General features: G+C 39.9%; 1 protein-coding gene across 1 annotated transcript; it reads left to right on the forward strand.

Moving 5' to 3' along the window:
• Positions 1-21,433: 21,433 nt before the first annotated feature.
• LOC140724584 (G-protein coupled receptor 35-like) lies at positions 21,434-22,291 on the forward strand. The gene has a single exon (XM_073039012.1). The coding sequence runs from the start codon at positions 21,434-21,436 to the stop codon at positions 22,289-22,291; it is 858 nt and encodes a 285-aa protein (XP_072895113.1).
• Positions 22,292-22,536: the final 245 nt, after the last annotated feature.

Consider the following 22,536-nt stretch of genomic DNA (forward strand, 5'->3'; position numbering starts at 1 on the left):
TGCAGAAATGTGTAACCTACAATGTGGGTTTTTCATTTATTGTCAAGCAAGAAGAAAGCCCTTCATCAAACCACCAATCATAGGCACATTAATGTACTGCCATTAGGATGGCATTGCTTTGGCCTCTCCTTATGCATGTCTAACTCGTGATGTGTAGCTGGTTAACTCTGTGGGTATGAGTTCTGTGTGCTCTGCTCTGCAGAGATCACTATCCTAGTCTCCATTTATGTGATGACTTGTACATTATTGAGGTTTGTGTCATTTAGAGCATGGAAGTGGATATACTGTATGATCGTGATTTGTTGTAATGTGGAAACAAATTTGAGGATCCAGTGAGTGAAACAGAACACACAGATCGCAAGTGCACACATTAACTATCATTGAATGAATAGCAAAGCACCAAAGCAGGCATTTAGCTAAACAAATGCCTGTCTAAGCTACCCTAAACAACACAGAACTACAATACTAAGTATTCACTAATCCTTTTTACTTAATGAGTATTTCATCAAATCTCCCTAAGTTATAAAACTGCAGAACTAAGCATGCTACAAATGAGCACTTAACTAAACAAACGCTCTTTCCTTTTTTTTCAGGATCCACTCAGACTGGTCACAACTAGTGCTGAAGGACCATTGGGAAAGAGCATAGACGGGCCCCTTGCATTTGTTTAGTTAAGTGGAAAGGGATCAAGCCTCAGGGCTGCAGGCCTTTAGGGGTTTAGGGAATGTGGTGTGGTTTTAACCATCAAGGACCAAGGTGGGAGGATAATGATGAGTTGCAAAGGGACAATTAGGAGTCGGATCCAATCATGCAAAAGGAGAAGGGTCAAAAGTAGGTGCTAGAGAAGAGAGGAAGAGTGAAGAGTTAGAGGATGTCACTAGCTGGATTGAAGGTAGAATTATTTGGAATTAACAAAGCAAGTAAGTTGGGAAGGAGTCATGATTCAGAGCAGGGCATTAATCAGGAGTCTGGAACTGGAGGATGAGAGTTGGAATTTTGGGGTCCTGAGACTGAGTAAAAGGATTAAAGATTAGGATGGGTGGAGAAATATGCAGGCTGTAGGGATTTTGTTCCACGGGGGAAATTCTGGTCTGGATACTAAGATGAATAGAGAGACTGCTCCTGAGACAGTATAATTCAGTCTTCCATGCAATGCTACAAAATGAAAGTTGCATGCAGCTATACATTATTGAATTACACCAAGGGGTAAAAAGCTCAAGTATTTCCAATGCAGCATTACAGCAGAGCAGCAACCCTGCAGTCAATGCCAGTAAAATGTGAGGCATTGATCGTGTGGATAGCCAGAGGTGTAGTTTTAAGGTGCTTGGAAGTAGATACAAGGGGATGTCAGAGGTAAGTTTTTCACACAGAGTGGTGGGTTTGTGGAATGCACTGCCAGCAATGGTGGTAGAGGTGGATACAATAGGATCCTTTAAGAGACTCTTAGCTAGGTTCATGGAGCTGAGAGAAATAAAGGGCGATGCAGTAGGAAAATTATAGGCATTTTCTAGAGTAGGTTATATCGTTGGCACAACATTGTGGGCTGAAGAGCCTGTAATGTGCTGTAGATTTCTATGTTCTAGGCAGATCACCTCCCACAAAGTTAAGTTTTTTTATTACATACACTCTGGCCATAGGAGTGGAAACCAGTGTGGTCTTCTGCTGCAATTACCATTTTCTTCCATTTTCCACACGTTGTACATTCAGAGATACTCTTCTGCATACCACTGCGGTAAAGTGTGTAATGTCACCTTCCTGTCAGTTTGAACCAGACAGGGCAATCTCCTCTGAGCTCTGACTTTTCACCACAAAACTGCTGCCCACCATTTGTTTTTTGTACCATTCTCAGTAAGCACTAGAGACTATTCTGCATGGAAATCCCATGACATCAGCAGTTTCTGAGATAGTCAAATGACCCTGACTGACACTAGCTATCATTCAGAACCAGAATCAGGTTTATTATCACCGGCATGTGACGTGAAACTTGTTAACTTAGCAGCAGCAGTTCAATGCAATACATTATCTAGCAAAGAAAAAATAATACTAATAAATAACAAGTAAATGAAGTACATATATTGAATAGATTATTTAAAAATGTGCAAAAACAGAAATACTGTATGTTAAAAAAGTGAGGTAGTGTCCAAAGCTTCTAAATCCATTTAGGAATCGGATTGCAGAGGGGAAGAAGCTGTTCCTGAATCAGAGTGTGTGCCTTCAGGCTTCTGTATCTCCTACCTGATAGTAACAGTGAGAAAAGAGCATGCCCTGGGTGCTGTAGGTCTTTAATAATGGACACTGCCTTTCTGAGACACCACTCCCTAAAGATGTCCTGGGTACTTTGTAGGCTAGTGCCCAAGATGGAACTGACTAGATTTACAACCTTCTGCAGTTTATTTCAGTCCTGTGCAGTAGCCCCTCCATACCAGACAGTGATGCAGCCTGTCAGAATGCTCTCCATGGTACAACTATAAGTCAAAGTCAAATTTCTTCCCCATTCTGATGTTTGGTCTAAACAACAATTGAATCTCTTGACCACGTTTGCATGCCTTTATGCGTTGAGTTGCTGACACATGATTAACTGCATAGATATTTGCATTCGATAATAAATGCACTTTAAATCAATCCTTTGAATGTTCTGTTTTACTTCAGGTTTCCATTTGCTCAGATGTTAATGTTTCTGGAACACAGAGAACCCATTAAACTTACATCTAAAAGCAATGTCAGAAGAATAGAAGACCATAGCATAGGGTGGTTAGACTTTTTTTGATAATTTTCTTCATAATCAGAAATAATTTTCCTGCTGGCTGCACAATTCTGGCTATTAAAAACACAGCACATTGAAGTGTATCCAATTATGAATGCCAGAAATCAGTATCATGTATATTATCACTGACATATGTCATAAAATTTGTTGATTCAGGGCAGCAGTATATGCAATATATATAAAAAATATGATAAGTTTCAATAACAATAAATAAATAGTACACAAAAAGGAATAGCAAATTATAATTCATAGATCTTTCAGAAATCTGATGGCAGAGGGGCAGAAGCTGTTCCTAAAACATTAAGAGTGCATGCTCAGGCTTCTGCATCTCCTCCCTGATGGTTGTAATGAGGCAAGGGCGTATCTCGGATGGGGAGGATGTTCCCTTCTTCATTGCAGAGCACCCTAAAGGTTATCTTGCAGATAGAGTCATTGGCAAGGAAGGCAAATGCAATGTTAGTATTCATTTCAAGAGGTCTTGAATACAAGAGCAGGGATGTGATAATGTGATAAGAAAGGATGTAATAGTCAGACTTTATAAGGCACTGGTGAGGACTCAACTTGAGTATTATGAACAGTTTTGGGCTCCTCATCTAAGAAAAGATGTGCTGGCATTGGAAATGGTTCAGAGGAGGTTCACAAAGATGATTCTTGGAATGAAGGGGTTACCATACAAGGAACATTTGATAGTGCTAGGTCTATTCTTGCTAGAATTTACAAGGATGGGGGGAATCTCCTTGAAACCTTTTGAATGCTGAAAGGCCTATACAGAGTAGATGTGGAATGGATGCTTCCCATGGTGGGGGAATCTAGGACAAGAGGGCACAGCCTCAGGATAGAGAGGTGTCCATTTAAAACAGATGCAGAGAAATTACTTTAGCCAGAGGGTGGTGCTTTCATGGAATTTATTACCACAGGCAGCTGTGGAGGCCAGGTAGCTGGGTGTATTTAAGGCAGAGCTTGATAGGGTCTTGATTAGACATGGCATCAAAGGTTTGGGGAGAAGACCGAGGACTAGAGCTGAAGAGTGGAAAATTTCATCAGCCATGATTGAATGGAGGAGCAGACTAGATGGACCAAATGGCCTAATTCTGCTCCGGTGTCTTGTGGTTTTATTGAATCATTCTTGTGAACCTCTCTGAATGATCTCCAATCTCGACTCATCCTTTCTTAGTTAAGGGGCGCAAATTTGCTCAAAATATTCCAGTGAGGCCTCCCCGGTGCCTTATAAAGGCACTATTACAAGGCTATTACATTATGTCTATTACATTCTTTCTTTTATATTCTGGTCTTCACAACTGAATGCTAACATTGGATTTGACTCAGTCCTGCACGATAACCTTTGTAGAATCTTGCATGAGGACTCCCAAGTCCCTTTGCACCTCCATTTTTGTATTTTCTCTCCTTTTAGAAAATAGTCAACCCTTTCATTTCTTCTACCAAAGTGCATGACCATACAGTTTGCGAAACTGTATTCCATCTGCCACTTCTTTGCCCATTTTCCTAACCTCAGTACTTCTGTAGCCTCACTACTTCCTCAAAACTACTTGTCCCTCCACCTATATTTATATCATCAGCAAACTTGAATTATTTGCTCTGAGCCAGTTATAGGCGAAAGAGAAAGGACAACTACAGAAATCTTCAGTTCTATCTGTGCAGTAACCAAACTGAATAATAATGATACTCTCTGGTTCCATTTTAATTGGGCTGTATCTAAATTAACGTTTAAAGAACCAATACTGAGGCATAATTGCTGAATGTGACATGATGCTCAACCATATTCTTATTCTGCCATTATACAAAAATTGTTTGCAAATCCAGGTTGTCACTGGGTGTATTGACTCAGTAATATAATGATTCATAACACATTGAGCAAAAAGCCAAGGATCTGACTAAGTGTGATTATCAACAACAAACTCGAAGAAAACACAAGCAAAATCACATGTATGATGATTTCAGTGGTTCCAGCACTCTTGACCCACTTCTTGATTCTCAAACACCTTCTCAAAAGTTTAAAAGCCAAACATTTCTTGCCATTACTGACAGCTTGCTTTCTGCCCTGTCAAAAAGGCAGAAAGCTTATCTAAAGCTGAATGGTGTTTTTGGATTCCTTCATCAGTTACAGTCGTTTACACCTGAAGAGATCATAAAGAGGTCATCAACTCTTATTAAATCATATCCAGAAGATCTGGAAGAAAGTCTTGATGAAGAATTTGTGCAGTTTACTGAACTGTTGAAAACTGATCTTGCTTCTCATATTGGTCCCAAACAAGACCTTGTAGAGTTACAGTTGTACCATTGATAACTGACAATTCTTTGGGGTCATGTTTTCCAAATGTAGAAAGCGCCTTGTGCATCAATTTGTCACTCATGGTTACCAACTGCAGTGGAGAACGCCCATTTTCAAAACTGAAAAGGATTAAAAATGAACCAAGGAGCACCACGGGTCAAATCAGATTGAACAATTTCACTCTAATGAGCATTGAACATGAACCTCTGCATGAAATAGACATTTCCAGTATCATCAACAAATTTGCTCATGCTACATCTAGAAAATGTAACTTTTAAATTGTAGTTTTGTTACTTTTGACATTTAAAATTGATAACTACATGTAATTTTATTACTGAATACATGCTATTACTGAAGTGTCAGATATTTGTCATACTATCTGGCTGTACAGCAAATGAAAAAATTGAATTACTTTACTATGCAAGTAAATAATTTATGTTTTAATACTTATGTACATTCTTTAAAATTTAGGGCCCCTTTAGATAGATAGATAGATAGATAGATACTTTATTCATCCCCATGGGGAAATTCAACTTTTTTCCAATGTCCCATACACTTGTTGTAGCAAAACTAATTACATACAATACTTAACTCAGTAAAGAATATGATATGCATCTAAATCACTATCTCAAAAAGCATTAATAATAGCTTTTAAAAAGTTCTTAAGTCCTGGCGGTAGAATTGTAAAGCCTAATGGCATTGGGGAGTATTGACCTCTTCATCCTGTCTGAGGAGCATTGCATCGATAGTAACCTGTCGCTGAAACTGCTTCTCTGTCTCTGGATGGTGCTATGTAGAGGATGTTCAGAGTTATCCATAATTGACCGTAGCCTACTCAGCGCCCTTCGCTCAGCTACCGATGTTAAACTCTCCAGTACTTTGCCCACGACAGAGCCCGCCTTCCTTACCAGCTTATTAAGACGTGAGGCGTCCCTCTTCTTAATGCTTCCTCCCCAACACGCCACCACAAAGAAGAGGGCGCTCTCCACAACTGACCTATAGAACATCTTCAGCATCTCACTACAGACATTGAATGACGCCAACCTTCTTAGGAAGTACAGTCGACTCTGTGCCTTCCTGCACAAGGCATCTGTGTTGGCAGTCCAGTCTAGCTTCTCGTCTAACTGTACTCCCAGATACTTGTAGGTCTTAACCTGCTCCACACATTCTCCATTAATGATCACTGGCTCCATATGAGGCCTAGATCTCCTAAAGTCCACCACCATCTCCTTGGTCTTGGTGATATTGAGACGCAGGTAGTTTGAGTTGCACCATATCACAAAGTCCTGTATCAGTTTCCTATACTCCTCCTCCTGTCCATTCCTGACACACCCCACTATGGCTGTGTCATCAGCGAACTTCTGCACATGGCAGGACTCCGAGTTATATTGGAAGTCTGATGTGTACAGGGTGAACAGGACCGGAGAGAGTACGGTTCCCTGCTTTATAACATATGCTACCGGCCCCACACTACTTTAATCTGGCCCTGACCCTAGGGTGCAGTTCCTCCGGTCCGGGTGACTTATATACTTCATGCCTTTCAGCTTTTTGAGCACCTTCTCTCTTGTAACAGTAACTGCACCCACTTCTCTTCCTTCACACACTACAACATGAGGCACACTGCTATAATCACTTTGTGACTACAGCACACTAGTTTTTCTTCCAGAGCTTTTGTTATTAAGAGCCCCTGAGGAATGAAACTATAGGGTGTTTTGCTTTACTTTAAATTCACTCTGATTTTTCCTATTTTTTGATTATTTATATACCTTTCGGTCTTTTACTGTTTTTCAATAGTATACAATATTCTATATTTTTTATTTTTTGCACCTGCAAGCATATGTTGTTTTCCTTATTGGCTTCTATTAATATTTGATTTTATTGTCTTTCCTTTTTACCGAGACTAATACTTATATCTTCCCAAGGGTTTTTTTTCCGGAAATAGCGAACTTATTTACTTTAATATTTTGTTTTTGTATATATATATTTACAATTGTTTATTCAGCACAGCTATACATATATATTTTCTGGAGCCAGCAGAGTTTTGGGTTGGGAATGCTAGATTTAGTTTTCAGCCTCCCTTGGCTGATTTCTCTCTTTGGGGGGAGGGAGGGGGGAAATGGGTTCTTCCAGAAAGCTGATTGGATGTTTTTACTGTTTTACGTATTCGCTATCTACATGTCTGTGATTACCTTTTATATATTACTAAAGGATACTTGATGGATTCTTTTATTAATATACTCAGTTTTAATGTGAAAGGTCTAAATAATCCTGTTAAATGAAATAAGATTTTCTCTTATATCCAGAAACTTAAAACTCGTATAATCTTTCTTCAAGAAACCAATATTCGTAAAGATGATATTACACGTTCTTTCAATGGATGGAAGGGTATACATTTTCACTCACCCTCCCAACCAATCTAGATCGAGAGGCGTCTCTATCCTGTTTGATCAGAATGTATCCTTTATTCAACATAATGTAATTTCTGATACAAATGGCCATTTTGTTATTGTTTTGGGTAGTCTTGAGAATAAACTAATCATATTTGCGAATGTATACGCTCCAAATACAGATGACTCCTTGTTCTTTGAACGTCTTTTCTCTTTTCTGCCTGATTTGAATCGGTATTCCTTAGTGATGGGTGGAGATTTTAATTTTTGGCTTGACCCTATATTAGATCGCTCTTCAAGTAAAACCCCTGTCACTAATAAATCAGTCCTACTTTTTAAATCTTTTCTATTTCAATGTGGTATTCTCAACATTCCAAGAAAAGGAATATTCATATTTCTCTCAGGTTTATCACATGTACTCTCGGATTGACTACTTTTTTATAGATAGAAACTTGCTTCCACTGGTATGAACCTGTGATTATAAGGAGATTTCTTTGTCTGATCGTGCACCTGTGCTTCTGGCTTTAAGATTACCTGTTTATTCTGTATCAAATAGAAGTTGGTGTTTTAACTTATCATTGTTATCTGATAAAAATTTTCTAAAGTTTTTGAAAAATCATATTACTTTTTTCTTTAAAGAAAATTTTAAAGGAGATACTGCTGGTACTATAGTCTGGGATACATTTAAAGCTTATATTCATGGAGAAATTATCTCTTACTCTACCTATATAAAGAAAAAAGCTGACAAAGAAAGGTCTGACCTAGCAGCGATATTAAAAGATCTTGATGCTCTATCTCCAGATCCAAGTATATATAATAAGCAGAATGAAATTCAATCCAAGTATAATCTTCTGCTGACTTACCCAATTGAACGACAGCTGTTGAGAGATAAAACTCAATTTTACATTCACGGGGATAGAACAGGTAGTTTATTAGCCAATTGCTTAAAATCTTTTACAGTTAATCATCAAATCACAGAAATTTTTAAAGATAATGATACTAAGATATCCAACCATTCTGAAATCAACAATGTATTTAAAGACTTTTACTTTAAGTTGTATCAGTCTGACTCTTTTTCAGATGATACTTATATGAATGCTTTTTTCAGTAATATCAACATTCCCACATTGTCTGCTGATAGCCTAATACAGTTAGATCAGCCTATTTCCAATGAAGAAGTGGCTGAGGCTATACGTGCTTTACATTCTGTTAAGACCCCCGGACCTGATGACTTTCCTGGGGAGTTTTATAAAACTTTCACTACGTTACTTACACCTTATTTATCCTCTGTTTTATCAGAGTCCTTTAAATCAGGTAAACTCCCTCAATCTTTTTATGAAGCTTTTATTTCTCTTATTCTTAAAAAAAATCCAGCTGAAAGTTCTTCATACAGACCGATTTCTTTATTAAATGTTGATGCAAAAATTTTATCAAAAATCTTAGCTCGAAGACTTGAAAATATTTTACCATCTATTATATCAAATGACCAGACAGGATTTATTAAAAATCATTACTCATATTTTAATATACATCGGTTATTGAATGTGATATATTCACCATCCAAAAAAATATCAGAGTGTATATTATCCTTAGATGCAGAAAAAGCCTTCAATAGGATTGAGTGGAATTATCTTTTTAAGACCTTAGAAAAGTTTAATTTTGGGCCTAATTTTATTCGTTGGATTAAATTAATTTACTTGTCTCCTACCGCTCAGGTTATTACTAACTCTCAAATTCCTAAACCCTTTAAATTACTGCGGGGAACTAGACAAGGTTGCCCTCTTAGTCCTTTACTTTTTGCTTTAGCTATATAACCCTTAGCAATAGCATTTCGAGAATCTAAGGACATTTCTGGTATACTAAGGGAAAGTATGACTCATAAAATTCTGTTATACGCTGATGATATTTTACTTTTTATCTCTAACATTGAAACTTCTTTACCTTTGGTTCTTTCTTTAATTTCCCAGTTTAGTTATTTTTCAGGATATAAGCTGAACTTACATAAATGTGAGCTATTTCCTTTAAATGACCTAATGTCATCAAATGCCAAATTTTCATTCCAAGTTGTTACAAGTCAATTTACATATCTAGGTGTAACAATTACTAAAAACTTCAAGGATTTATTTAAAGAAAACTTAAACCCTTTATTGAATTATGTGAAAAAGACGCTTTCTAAATGATCTCCTCTTTCTTTATCGCTAATTAACCAAATTAATTTGATTAAAATGAAGATTCTTCCTAAATTTTTATATCTTTTTCAGGCTTTACCTATTTTTATTCCTAAGACCTACTTTGATTCTTTAGATTCAATTTTAACATCTTATATCTGGAATAATAAACAAGCTCATTTAAGTAAAGTTTATCTACAAAGAAATAAAGAGATGGGTGGATTAGCCTTACCCAATTTTAGGTTTCACTATTGGGCTGCCAATATAAGGAATATTACTTTTTGGTCCTATTATATTTATCGTAAAGATTGCCCATCATGGGTCTCCTTAGAAATTAATTCTGTAAAAAATTCCTCTATTGTCTCTCTTCTTGGATCATACTCTTCTTTTTCAGCAAATAAAACAACAGATAATATAATTGTTAAGCAAAGTTTAAGGATCTGGTCTCAATTTAGAAAATTTTTTGGTTTAGCAAATTTTTCGTTATCATCTCCCATTCTCCTTAATTATTTTTTTTATCCCTTCCATGACTGACAAAGTCTTTAAGGATTGGGATGAACTAGGTATTAAGTGTTTTTGGGACCTGTTTATCTCAGGGTCTCTTGCTTCATTTGACCAATTGTCAACTAAATTTGCACTGCCAAAAACATATTTTTACAGATACCTTCAAATTAGAGATTTCTTACGTTTCCAATTAACTACTTTTCCTATAGGTCCTGATAAAAATTTACTGGACAATCTTTTAAATTTAAAACCTTTTGCTAATGGCTCTATTACTGGTATCTATAACTTGTTGATTGATTCTAGACAAGACTTTTTAGATAAAATAAAAAAAGCTTGGGAGGATGACCTAAATTGTCAGATTTCTGATGACAGATGGAATAAAATTCTTAAACGGGTTAATAAATCATCTCTCTGTGCTCGTCATTCTCTTCTACAATTTAAAGTGGTTCATGGAGCTTACATTTCTAAACAGAAGTTGTCCAGTTTTTATCCGAAAGTTTCTCCACTTTGTAATAAATGCAACTCTGCTGATGCCTCTTTAATTCATATGTTTTGGTTTTGTCCTAAAATTGAAAAGTTTTGGCGGGAAGTATTCCATACATTCTCACAACTTTTTAGGGTCCAATTTGACCCAAATCCCCTTACTGCCTTGTTTGGTATTATTGCAAAGGAAGATATAACTTTAAATACTCCTAACCTACAGGTTTTAGTTTTTACCTCTCTTTTAGCAAGGAGAGCAATGGAAGGAGTCTACCCCTCCTACACATCTTCAATGGCTACATGATATTATGTCTTATTTAAATTTAGAGAAGATCCGCTGCTCAGTCTTAAATTCGAAACAATCTTTTTATGATATCTGGGGACCTTTTCTAAATTACTTTTCCAATTTATAAAGCTTAACAGTGCACAGACTTTTATGTATATTTCTATCTTCTCTTCTTTAGCGAATATGTTTTTTTCCTAATCATCCATCAGCTTTTTACTTTGGTAGTTGGTAGGGGGTTGAATTTTTTTATATAAAAAATTTGTTTTATGACCTATCTTTAAATTTTTGATTACAGAGTGGTATACCTTTATGTGATATGCTATAACATTTTGATCAATTTTATTGCAATATATGAATGTACACACTTTATGTTGAGGTGTACCTATGTGTTGCACTCTGGAAATCTTGTTTTTTCTTCTGAATAAAATACTGAAAAAAGAAAGAGCCCCTTGCAATAACTTAGAAATGGGCCACTCTGCTGACCCATGACTGTGCTGCAACACACAGCTCGAACCACATCATCAAGTTCGCCAATGACACGACCATGGTGGGTCTCATCAGCAAGAACGACGAGTCAGCATGGAGAGGAGGTGCAGGGACTAACAGACTAGCCAACAACCTGTCTCTGAATGTTGACTTCAGGAGAGCATGGAGCAACCACTTTCTGCTGAACATTGATGGCTCCTCCATTGAGATCATTAAGAGCACCAAATTTCTTGGTGTTCACCTGATGGAGAATCTCACCTGATCCCTCAACACCAGCTCCATTGCCAAGAAAGCCCAGCACCATCACTACTTTCTGCTCAGGCTGAGAAAAGTCCATCTCCCACTCCCCCCCCCCCCCCCCCCATCCTCACCATATTCTACAGAGAATGTATTGAGAGCATCCTGAACAGCTGCATCACTGCCTGTTTCGGGAATTGCATCGTCTCGGATTGCAAGACCCTGCAGCAGATAATGAGAACAGCTGAGAAAATCATTGGGGTCTCTCTTTCCACTATTACAGACATTTACACCACATGCTGCACCCGCAAAGTTAACAGTATTGTGCAGGACCCCACGCACCCCTCACACAAACTCTTCTCCCTCCTGCCATCTGGCAAAAGGTACCGAAGCATTCGGGCTCTCACGACCAGACTGTGCAACAGTTTCTTCCCCCAAGCCATCAGACTCCTCAATACTCAGAGTCTAGACTGACATCTACATCATTTATTATTAAATTGTAATTTGTTCTCTACAGTGCCAATTGTCTTGTTTATTAATTATTGTACTGCCCTGCACGGTTCTGTGTACTTTATGTAGTCCTGTGCAGGTCTATAGTTTAGTGTAGTTTTGTGTTGTTTTATGTAGTCTTCTGTAGCCTTGTGCTGTCTCACATAGTCCAGTGTAGTTTTGTGCTGTCTCATGTGGCACCGGGGTATTGGAGGAACGTTGTTTCATTTTTACTGTATACTGTACCAGCAGTTTGTGGTCGAAATGACAATAAACTTGACTTGACTTGAAATCATAGTCATAGAAAAATACAGCTCAGAAACAGGCCATTAAACTACTTACTCCCATTGATCTGCACCCAAACCGTAGGCCTCCATACACTATCATCTATGTACGTATCCAAACTCTTTTATAAATGTTGAAATCATGCTTGCATGTACCACTTGCTCTGGCAGCTCGTTCCACTTTCTCATGGCTCTTACTGAAGAAGTTTCCTCTCATATTCTCCTTAAACATTTTACCTTACACCCTTCACCCATGAACACTAGTTGTAGTCCCACCCAAATTCGGTGGAAATAAACCTGCTTGCATTTACCCTATCTATACCCTCATAATTTTGTATAACTCCATCAAATCTCCCCTCAATTTTCTATGTTCCAAGGAATGAAGTTCTAACCTATTTAATCTTTCCTTATAACTCAGGTCTTCCAGTCCCAGCAACATCCTTAAAATGTTTCTGTGTACTTTTTGAACCTTATTCACGTCTTTCCTGTAGGTCAGTGACAAATACTGCACAAAATATTCCAGCTTAGGCCTCACCAATGTCTTTCATAGCTTCAACATAACATCCTATCTCCTGTAATCAAAACTTTGATTTATGAAAGACATTGTGCCAAAAGCTGTCTTTATGACTCTATCTACCTGTGATACCACTTTCAATGAATTATGGACCTGTATTCCCAGATCCCTTTGTTCTACTGCACTCCTTGGTGCCCTACTGTTCATCATGCAAGACCTACCCTCGTTGGCCCTACAAAAATGCAACACCTCGCACTTGCCTGCATTAAATTCCATCTGCCATTTTTCAGTCCTTTTTTAGCCAGCTGGTCCAGATTCAGCTGCAAGCTCCGATAGTCTTTACTGTTCCCTACACCCCCAATCTTGGTGTCATCCGCACATTTGCAAATCCAGTTAATTACTTCATCATCCTGATCATTGATATAGATGACAAACAACAACAGTCTCAACATTGAATCCTGAGGCACATCACTAGTTACAGGGCTCCAGTCAGAGAGACAACTATCTACCAGTACTCCCTGGCTTCTCCCACAAAGCCAATGTCTACTCCAATTTACCACCTCATCTTGAATGCCAAGTGATTGAACGTTCTTGACCAACCTCCCATACAAGACCTTGTCAAATGCCTTGCTAAATGCCATGTAGACAACAGCCACTGCCTTGACTTCATCAACTTTCCAGGTAGCTTTCTCAAAAAATTCTAAGTGTGGTTAGACACGACTTACAACACACAAAGCCATAAAATTCTCATATATCCAGTTTCTTAGAATAGCTTCCAATAACTTTCCCACTACAGATGTCAGGCTCACTGCCTATAACCTCCTAAGTTTTTTCTTAAACAGCGGAACAACATTAGCTCTCATCCAATACTCCCGATGAAGGGTTTCAGTCCAAAACGTCGATGGTTTACTCTTTTCCATGAATGCTGCTTGACCTGCTGAGTTCCTCCAGCATTTTGTGCGTTACTTACTTACTACCTGTTATGCATTGGTGTTTAGGGCAACAATGAAGGTCCCCCATCTCTGGTGGTGCTCAGGGCTTCCTTCATTGTGTCAGTTTTCACTACAGTCAAAGACGCAAGTCCCATGTGCAGACTCAGGATTACTGTCACACTTAGATGTAGAAGGAATTTTCATTGCTGGTTCCAAAACAATTTTGTTTTACCAGTCAGGCTAGCCCTGAGCTGAACCCCTGAACCTGGAGGACAGGTGGGCCAATCTTTGTCTATCTTTGACTTGTTTGGCATAGGTGATCCTACCAAAGGCCTAAGCAGAAAGCCCTGACTCCAGCCAACATAGCTCTCTGGGTCATTGAGGCACAAACTATGACAAGGTTGTGGTCCTCTTGGAGGACCTATCACTAAGGATGATTTAAATATGTCTGCTGGGGATGCTGCAGTTTCTGCACTTGCCTCATACAGGGTCTGAGGGAACACCTTGTCAGGCCCTGGGGATTCATCCACTCTAATTTGCTTTAAGATAGCAAACATCTTCTCCTCTGTAATCTGTTTAGGGTCCATGAAGTTGATGCCACTTTGCCTCACTTCTATAGACTCTGGTCCAACTCTCAAGTAAATACAGATGCAAAAAATCCATTTAAGATCTTCCCCATCTCTTTTGGCTCCATGCATAGATTACCATTCTAATAATCCTGATGACCAATTTTGTCCCTTGCAATCCTTTTGCTTTTAATGTTTCTGTAAAATCCCTTAGAACTCTCCTTTACCTTTTCTGCTAGGGCAACTTCATGCCTTATCTAGCAGTTCTGATTTCTTTCTTAAGTGTTCTCTTGCATTTCTTATACTCCATAAGTACCACATTTGTTCCTACTTGCATATACCTGCTATGCACCTCCTTTATTTTCTTAAACAGGGCTTCAATATCTCTTGAAAACTAAGATTCTCTAAACCTGTTATAATTGCATTTTCTCCTGACAGGCACATACAAGTTTTGTACTCTCAAAACTAAACTTTTGAAGCAATATTCCCTCCAATTTGTAATGATCATTTTACACAAAAATCTCGTGCTGTGCAATTTTTTGCCTTGGGTCAAAAACATGTGTGCATTGAATTTTATAGAAAAAGGTATTCATTTTAACAGCTAGCAGAACACTGACAAGAAGAACTTTGATCTCCTCTGGGTTTTCACTCACACATCTGCACTCTCACATAACTTACATGGAAAGCCTGAGCAGGTAAGGAAGGATTTTCTTGCCAAAGCTTTTGCATGTCAACCATATGTGATTTGCTTGCTAAATGGTGCTTTAAAAAGTCAAGTTCCCAAATATCACTCCACTTCTTCCCCCTTGCAAATTCTCCAGCAACCTTTGCATAGAGGTGACACCATTTTCGGTATTGTACAAAAATATTTTTTGTCACTGCACGTTTCTGACCACATGAGTTTTCAGTGTAGCTGTTTCCACTGTTTCATTTAGCCTTTCCACTTTGAATGAACTACCAGTTCTTTTGCAATTTATGTCCTTTGTTTCTTTGGGATCTGACATAGTGAATCAATAACTTCTTCAATAAAAACACTATAAATAAGCCAATTCTAAAATCTGCAGACAAATCATCACATAATCCACATTGTCAATACTCTCTGCATCAGAAACCGGAAAAGGAAATGTGATTGTGTACGATCATGAAATACACTTAACATGCCAATGACATAGGGGGTGACTACCTTTGGTGACTAGCTTAAGTTCCTTAGTGTGCTGGTAGCAAAAGATGAGTGCGGATACATATGCACACACTTTAGAGGGAGCATTGTTTTGAAGGCCTCACACTTAACCAAGTACTCCTTTGCCAGAAAACAGCCTGTCTCAATCCACATTTGCCAGATCCTTTCTGATACCATCAAAATTGATCTTTCTCCAATTTAGAATCTCAACCCATGGACCAGACCTATCTTTTTCCATACTTACTTTGAAAAAACTAATGCAATTATGATCATTAGATGTAAAATGTACCCCTACAAAAACTGCTGTCACCTGTCCTGTCTCATCCCAGTTTCTACTATCAATGTCCCAGTTAATATGTGGGAAGTTAAAATCGTGTGAAAATATGTGAAATGTTAAGATGATAACCTTGTGTTTCTTGCAACAGTCAGCAATCTCTCTACAAACTTGTTCCTCTAAATCCTGTGAACTGATAGGTAGTCTATAATTTAGCCCCATACCTTTCTTGTTCCTCTGTTCCACCCATAAAGCCTCACTAGATGAGTTCTCCAGTCTGTCCTGACTCAGCATTGCAGTGACATTTTCCCTGACTAGTAGTGCCACCTCTCACCCTTTATTTGCTCCTGCTCTGTCGCATTTAAATATTGAGCTGCCAGTCCTACCCTACCTGCAAGCTAGTTTCACTAATGGCTACAGTATCAGGATTCCATTTGTTGATCCATGCCGTGAGCTTTTCCCGCAATATTTCTTCCACTGAAGTGTTTGAAGTGGATGATTCCTCGGGTGGATACATCCAGAACAAGAGGGTACTGCCTCAATGTTGAGGGGCAACCTTTAAGGACAGAGGTAAGGAGGATTTTTTTTAGCCAGAGTGGTGAATCTGTGGAATGCTCTGCCACAGACTGTGGTGCAGGCCAAATCCGTGGGCATATTCAAAGCAAAATTTGATAGATTCCCAATTGGTCGAGGCATCAAGGGATATTGTGAGAGGGCAGGTGTATGGGGTTGAATGGGATCCACGGACAGCCATGATGAAATGACAACACAGACTTAATGGGCTAAATAGCCATATTCTGCTCCTATGTCTTATCGTCTTATAGTCTAAGCCAACTTCTTGCATCACTTGGAGGCTGAGGATGTGAATTCCAAATTCATCGACTGTTTTGTTTCAACCTAATGCTCAGCTGACACTGAAAGTAACTTCCTACCATGTTTAATTTTCCATTTTGTTGCCTATAGTATTTATTCCCTGGCCAAGCTGTCCTCTTTTGGGGATGAGCTCAATGTCCAGTTCTGTTGGATAGGGCCAAGCGTAGACCATGAGATATAGGAGCAAATTAGGTCATTTGGCCCAATCAGTCTGCTCCACCATTTCATCATGACTGATACATTATTCATCTTAGCCCCAATCTCCTAACTACTCCCTGTTTCCCTTCATGCCCTGACCAATCAAGAATCTATCAACCTCTGCCTTAATATTTGTAAAGGCTGGGCCTCCACAGCTGCCTATGGCACCAAATTCCACAGATTCACCACTATCTGCTAAAGAAATTTCTCCTCATCTCTATTCTAAAGGACAGCCCTCTAGTCTGGGGCTGTTTCCTCTGGTGCCAGCCTCTCCCACCATAGGAAACATCCTCTCCACATCCACTCTATTGAGACCTTTCACCAATCAACTAGGGCACCTCTCATTCTTCTGAATTCTAGTGAATACAGGACCAGAGCCATCAAACACTCTTCATATGACAATCCTGGAATCATTTTTGTGAACCTCCTTTGAACCCTCTCCAGTTTCTGAACATCCTTTCTGAAGATAATGGGCCCAAAACTGCTCACTATAAATACTCCAAGTGAGGTCTCCCATTACACCTGCTTTTATACTCCAGTCCTCTTGAAATGGAAGCTAACAATGCATTGCCTTCCTTGCCACAGACTCAACCTGCAAATTAACCTTTAGAGAATCCTGCACAAGGCCTCCTAAGTCCCTGTGCAACTCGGGTTTTTTAATTTTCTCTCCATTTAGAAAATAGTCTATGCTTTTATTTCTTCTATCAAAGTGCATGACAATACACTTCCCGAAATGGTATTCTAACTGGCACTTCTTTGCTCATTCTCCTAATCTGTATAAGTCCTTCTGTAGCCTCTCTACTTACTCAAAACTTCCTGACACTCCACGATTCTTTGTACCATCCACAAACATTGCGATAAAGCCTTCAATTCCAAGATGGCGGTGCTACGGTAGCTTGCAGTGGCCACTGCGGAGCTGATTATCTGTTATTGTGAAGCGGGGTGCCGTGCGCAATCGTAATTGATTGAAAAACGGACGTGCGAGCACGGAGGAACATCTGAAAATCTCAGGAAGACCTTCTTCGTTGCTGCTGCTGTGAGGTCCGGGTCTCTGCTGGGAAGAACAGGCCCCCAGGCATCGGGGTCACGTTGCCGATGGGCGTTGGTGGGGCCGTATTAAAATGCTCGGCGGTGGATGGTGCTCGGAGAAGCTGTGCCGGAGGGGATGGTTGAAGGTTCGACGGACTCTGCGACGGTCCGCTGCAACCAGGTCACTTTCACTGTGTGGCGTGTCTGCGAGGCTGGGTTCGACGGAGCCTTCGCTGTGTGCTGCGTCTGCGAGGATGAGTCGGGCGGCGCCGTGGAGGTCCATAGTGGGGGTATTCCCTTCTGCCGTCGGCGTGAGAGGACGAGTCTGTTGGGAACCTGGGGGCTTCTGGAAACTGTGTGGTGGTTTCTTTCGAACTAGTAGTCTTTTGGCATCTTTGGACTATTTTTATGGTGCCCATAGTCTTTTAATCAATTATGCTGTTATTTGCACTGTTGTAACTGTGTGGTTTTGTGCAGGTCTTGTAGCTTTAGTTTTTGGTCTTGTTTGTCTGGTGGGATTGGAGCTCCTTTCCCGGGAACCCGCTAGACGGTAGCGCGATATTAATACGCAGCAGCCTCTCTGGACTCTGGATTGGGGATTGCCAAACCTTATGTAGATTTTCTGATGGAGTCTGTTCTGTCATGTGTTTTTGTGATAACATTCTGGAGGAACGTTGTCTCATTTTTTAACTGCATTGCATTTGTGGTTTCTAAATGACATTAAACTGAATCTGAATCCCATCATCCAAGTCATTAACATATAGGATAAAAAAGAATCGGTCCTGATACAAACCCCTGTGATACACCAATAGTCTGTCAGCCAACCAGAAAGTGCTCCCTTTATTCCCACTTGTTGCATCCTGCCAATCAGCCACTGCTTTATTCATGTCAGTATCTTTCCTGAAATACCATGGGCTCTTAAAGTAGCCTCATGTGTGGCACAGTGTCAAAGGCCATCTGAAAATCCATGTACACAACATCGACCAATTCTCCTCTGTCTATCCTGCTTGTTCATCCTATTCTTACCCTCACTGTCACATGGCACAGGCAGCAATCTAGAGGTTACTACCATGGAGGCCCTGTTTTTCTTGTCTCTGTTAAGTGGAACACTGTGCTTTTACATGGATTACCACCTCTTCAATTACAATGGGCAGCCACATGCCAGTTTTCTCGAAGCACTGCCCATCTATTCTGATCTATACCTACCTCTTTGGAATGAGATACTGTCACCTAGAAACGAAGAAATAAAGCTAGGCCATTTAGCTTTTTGAATATGTTCCATCATTTGTAATGATCATGGCTGCTCCTCTCTCTATTCTTTCTAATGTTTATTGTGTCCAGAAATCTACCCGTCTCATTCTTAAATATCATCAGCAACTTGGTTCCATAGCTTCAATGGCATTATTCTAAATGGTAATGAATACAGGCCTAATCCATCCAATTTCTCCTCATATAATGGTCCCAGCTTTACAGGGATCTCTTTGACCACGCCTTGCTTTATTCTTTCAGTGTGTATTCTTTCTTCCATACAGTGATCAAAACTGTAAACAATACTCCAGGTGTGATTTTATCAAAGTCCTATACACTTGTAATAAAAATTCTTGCTCCCACACTCAAAACCTTTTGCAATGAGGCCAACTTATGAAGTCAGAGTCATACAGCATGGCCCTTTGGCCCATCTCATCTGTGTTGCCTAAATTGCCTTATCTGAGCTAGTCCTATTTTCTCGCATTTAACACCTATCCCTCTAAACCATGCCATTAACAAAGGGGTCCATGGACCCCAGGTTGGGAAACCCTGCTCTAAACCTTTCCAGGTACCTATCCAAATGTATTTTCAATGTTGTTATGGATATCATTGACAATCTATATCTATATATGATATAGATATATCAATCTATATCAGCTTCTCATGCTTCATGCTTTTTATACTACTCACAGTTCACAATTACACTTGTCCCTCCCCACCAATTTGCGTCCTGGCACTTGTACCTGCAACCATGCCAACATTCCGTCCCCCTCACGGCCCTAAATGGTTCTTCCAGCCGAGGCAATACTTCACCTGCAGTCTTTCAGGGTCCTTTCTTGCGTCTGCTGCTCCCAGCACGTCTCCACTACATCACTGAGACCCGACACAGACTGTGGGGCTGCTCCATCAAGCACCTTCACTCCATCTGCCACAGTAGCCAGGATCTCCGGGCTTCCATTTTAGTCTCATTTCCCATTCCCACACTGGAAAGTCTGTCCACAGCCTCCGCTACTGCCACGATGTGGCCAAATGCAGGTTAGAACCACGGCACCTTATATTCCGCCTGGGTAGTCTCTAACCTAACTTCATGAACATCAATTCTCTCGTAATCAATCCCCTCCAACTCCCCCTCATTTGTTTTCCATCATACTGGTCATTTTCTCATCCCTTCCCTTCCTCTCCCCAGCTCTCATGATCTGCTCATTACCTCTTACACCTATCACCTCCAAGCTTCTCACACATTCCCTTTCATTCCCTCACCTCAACTCTCCCATCACCTGCCAGCTTGTATTCCTCCACTTTCCTCCACCTTTTTATTCTGGCTGCTGTCCCCTTCCTTTCTAATCCTGATAAAGGGTCTGGACCTGAAACGTGACTGTTCGTTTGCCTCCATAGATGCTTCCTGACCTGCTGAGTTCCTCCAGCATCTGGTGTGTGGTGTTCAAGATTTACAGCACCTACATATTCCCTTGTACCTAAATTGGTTTTCTAACATCATTCTGAGAGTTTTGTGTCTAATATCCCCTCAACTTTCCAGAGAGATTATTTTATTGATTTATTGGCAATAGAATTTAATTTATTATTTTATTTAATAGAAAGGACACGGGATTACAAATTGAGAATTAAAATTGTTTTAAGCCTTGATAGAATGAAAAGCAATTATTATCTGAACGTGACAAAATTTAATCAATTGCCAAGAGGAGACCGCTTTCTGGCGGGTTGACCTCAATGTGTTCGACTCGCACTCCTAATGTTCACGCAACCTGCTTTCACATGAAGTGTCTTTCAAGCTTTAGAGATCGAACCGGAGATGACTCGGACTTTGGTGTACGTGCAGCGCCTTTGATTGGAACAACATCACCATCTTAAGATAAACCTTTCTCGTACTTAAGGTATTCAGAGCGGGGTCCTGGAAACCATGTGAGACATCTGGGCCAACTGAAGCGCTTCTCGAGACTCTGTTGTTTTCTTTTGAAGAATATAGAAGGCAGATCCGACTACAGGTGAGAGTGGGTGTACATCGGCCTTGTGTAGGAAGGTGAGGATCGGGTGGAACCGAATTACTAGGCAGTGGCAATATGCTGAAATGATTTCTGATTGGAATAAGCTGTCAAAGCTCTGACGTGGTATTGTCCATTTTAGTTTCCAGCAATGAATTGTAGAAATCACTCGGGGAATTACTCGGACTCTACTCATGAATTAATTTTGCTGCTGTTTACTGTGCCGACCTTCTTTATCGGGTCAATGTTGAATGGAGCAGCTTTGTGCATGATATGTTGTCATATAAAACGGCGGACTAAGCCTTTAATCTACGTTGTCAGTCTCGTCATCTCAGACATCCTTGTACTCTTCATTTTGCCTTTCAAAGTCTACGCCTTCTATGTCAAGGGAGGATGGAAAATGGAGAAAACTTTCTGCCAATTTCTTGAGTCTTTGAGTTTCGTGAACACTTACACTAGTATCCTGGTGATAACTCTAATCTGTGTGGATCGGTACGTAGCTGTCGTGTATCCTTTCAATGCCAGAGCTAACTCATCCCCCAGAGCCATCGCTGGAATCTGTGCCGTCATCTGGATTGTCGTGTGTTTATGTACCATTCAGGTCTACGACAAAAGTCAGTCGGGGTCCTGTTTTTACCATCTATCTCCAGAAGTTTTGGACTTTTCTTTCGTCGCTCCACTGGAAGCATTGTTTTTGCTTTGTGCGCTCACAATGCTATTCTGTGCGCTTCGCATTATCCTCACCCTGAAGGATCGAACCAGTGAGACCGAGGACAAGTGCACTGATAAATGCATCAAAATCCTCCTTTCAAATCTGTTCACTTTCCTGATCTGTTTCACGCCCTATCACACTTTACTACTGTTATACACCTTGACTGTGAATGGTTTCCTCTCAGCACATTACTGTGAACTCCTGCGCGGCGCCACGCATTATACTTTGTACTTGGCCAATGTCAATAGTTGCCTGGACGCGATTTACTATTTCTATGCCTTCAAGGAACTGCGTCGAACTAAGCAAAACCCAGACAAGAAAATCCAGATGGACGTCTACGACACATCATTGGGCTCTACCAGCATTCAGCGGAACTCTCATGCACATTAGTTTGCTCTGCAATATAGCTGTACTATTTTACAGCAGCAAATGCCCGGTTTTACCGCTTTTATTTAAACTAACTTGTCACCATTGTATCTAACCCATATATGTATAAACCCTTGTTAATCTTTTTAAGTTTTTCATATCACAGTCCAAATTCTGTACCCTGGCTCCATATCGACCAACAACAATCACACCAGCTGCACTCTCCCCTCCTTCCCAGCAGTTTTACATTTTATTCTTTCACTAAAGTT

The sequence above is a fragment of the Hemitrygon akajei genome, chromosome 3, assembly GCF_048418815.1.
Source record: "Hemitrygon akajei chromosome 3, sHemAka1.3, whole genome shotgun sequence".
NCBI lineage: Eukaryota > Metazoa > Chordata > Chondrichthyes > Myliobatiformes > Dasyatidae > Hemitrygon > Hemitrygon akajei.